The 2195-nt window shown below is 62.1% G+C and overlaps 2 protein-coding genes across 2 annotated transcripts in view; both read right to left on the reverse strand.

Moving 5' to 3' along the window:
• The window catches only part of LOC144737134 (dihydrolipoyllysine-residue acetyltransferase component of pyruvate dehydrogenase complex, mitochondrial-like), a 12898-nt gene extending 11031 nt beyond the window's left edge, over nucleotides 1-1867 (reverse strand). Inside the window, exons 1-2 of the mRNA XM_078619833.1 lie at nucleotides 1613-1867; nucleotides 574-678 (exon numbers count right to left, since the gene is read on the reverse strand). Of these exons, the coding sequence (XP_078475959.1) occupies nucleotides 574-678; nucleotides 1613-1789 (282 nt within the window). The 5' untranslated portion in view covers nucleotides 1790-1867. The remainder of the gene's footprint in view (nucleotides 1-573; nucleotides 679-1612) is intronic.
• LOC144737186 (MAM and LDL-receptor class A domain-containing protein 1-like) overlaps nucleotides 1-2195 on the reverse strand; it is a 328015-nt gene that overhangs the window by 42984 nt on the left and 282836 nt on the right. The gene's annotated exons all lie outside the window — the stretch shown is intronic.

Here is a 2195-nt window from a genome sequence, read left to right on the forward strand (position 1 = left end):
AGTCTATGGGTCTCTGTGTGGGTCTATGGGTCTCGACGTGAGTCTATGGGTCTCTACGTGAGTTTAAAACCCATATCGGAACCCAAGGCCCTCGGCGGTGGCGGTCGCGGCCACTTCTGGCAGGCCCGGCGTGGTGTCGGCATCGGCGTAACGCCGGCGGTCAGGCGGCGCCACCCCCACTCCCCCTCCCCCTCCCCTCCTCTCCCCCCCCTTCCCTCTCCCCCTCCTCTCCCCTCCCCCTCCCCTCTCCCTCCCCTCTCCCCCTCCCCTCTCCCTCCCCCCCCCCCTCCCTCCCCCTCCCCTCCCCCTCCCCTCTCCCTCCCCTCTCCCTCCCCTCCCCCTCCTCTCCCCTCCCCTCTCCCTCCCCCTCCCCTCTCCTCTCCCTCCCCCCCCTCTCCCTCCCCTCTCCCTCCCCTCCCCCTCCCCTCTCCTCTCCCTCCCCTCCCCCTCCTCTCCCCTCCCCTCTCCCTCCCCCTCTCCCTCCCCCTCCCCTCTCCTCTCCCTCCCCCCCCCTCTCCCTCCCCTCTCCCTCCCCTCCCCCTCCCCTCTCCCTCCCCTCTCGCTCCCCCTCACCTTGCGCACGTTGGTGACGGGGATGTCCACAAAGTCTCCGGCGAGGGGGGCGGCCGGCGTCGTGGGGGCGGGGCGAGGGGCGGCCGGGGGCGCGACTGTTGCGGCCTGCACACAGGACAAAGACAAAGATCCCCCGTGTGGCCATGACAGACTGGTGGGGCAAGTGCTGTTGGCGACAGCACCTACAAAGGCTACCGGCACTGTGGCACACGAGGAGGTGGGTGGCCAGCACCACGCCCGGCCGCCTTTGTCTCCCCAGTGGCGATGATTTTACACACCCAACCAGGTACTCTTTTGAGGCTGAGTCGACCTAGGGGAGGCCCAGGATCGGTTCAGATAATCGTCATCGGTGTTGGTGGCCGTGAGCGGGAATCGAACTCGGGCGTAACTGGTGTTGGCCAATCACATTACACTGCTGCAAAATTACACGCAGATTATTAAGTGGGGATCACGCAGCAGCAGCAACAACAACAACATCAACATCGATCCCCTGCTGTGAAAAAATACTTGGCAGGACCCTCGTGAAAAAATCTTGAGACTCGGTGATGGTGGTGGTGGCGGTGGTGGCAGCGTTGGTGGTGGTGGCAGTGGTGATGGCAGTGGTGGTGGCAGTGGTGATGGCAGTATGGCAGTGGTGGTGGTGGTGGTGATGGCAGTGGTGATGGCAGTGGTGGTGGCAGTGATGGTGGCAGCGTTGGTGGTGGTGGCAGTGGTAATGGTGATGGCAGTGGTGATGGCAGTGGTGGTGGCAGTGATGGTGGCGGTGATGGTGGCGGTGGTAGCGGTGGTGGTGGTGATGGTGGTGGCGGAAGCGGTGGTGGTGATGGTGGTGGCAGTGGTGGTGGTGGTGGCGGTGATGGTGGTAGTGTTAGTGTCGGTGGTGGTGGTGGTGGCGGTGGTGGTGGCAGTGGTGGTGGTGATGATGGTGGTGGTAGTGGTGGTGGTGGTGGCGGTGATGGTGGTAGTGTTAGTGTCGGTGGTGATGGCGGTGGTGGTGGTTGTGGTTGTGATGGTGGTGGTGGTGCACGGGGTGGCTCACGGCGGGAGTTGTCGTGGCTGGCGGCACGAATGTCTCCACGTCGTGCTTTGTCACTCGGCCCTCCGGCCCCGTCCCTGCGGACACGCGGCACCCCGGCACCCCGGCACGCCGGTTAGCCTGGCTGGCCACGCACCGTGCACTACACCGTACACTACTACACACTGCTGGACACTGCATCACAACACCCGACAACGATTAGCCTGGCTGGCCACGTAGGGTGCACTACACCGTACACTACTACACACTGCTGGACACTGCATCACAACACCCGGCACAACGATTAGCCTGGCTGGCCACGTAGGGTGCACTACCCCGTACACTACTACACACTGCTGGACACTGCATCACAACACCCGGCACAACGATTAGCCTGGCTGGCCACGTAGGGTGCACTACACCGTACACTACTACACACTGCTGGACACACTACATTACAATACAGTACACTGCGATATATACTACACTACTATCGCCTAAAGTCTAAACTATACACTGCGCTATACACGACACTATGCACGACTATACACTGTACTACTATACACTACATTATACACCACGATACACAACATTATACACCACACAA

This window comes from Lampetra planeri, chromosome 65, assembly GCF_965212315.1.
Source record: "Lampetra planeri chromosome 65, kcLamPlan1.2.h2, whole genome shotgun sequence".
Lineage (NCBI taxonomy): Eukaryota > Metazoa > Chordata > Hyperoartia > Petromyzontiformes > Petromyzontidae > Lampetra > Lampetra planeri.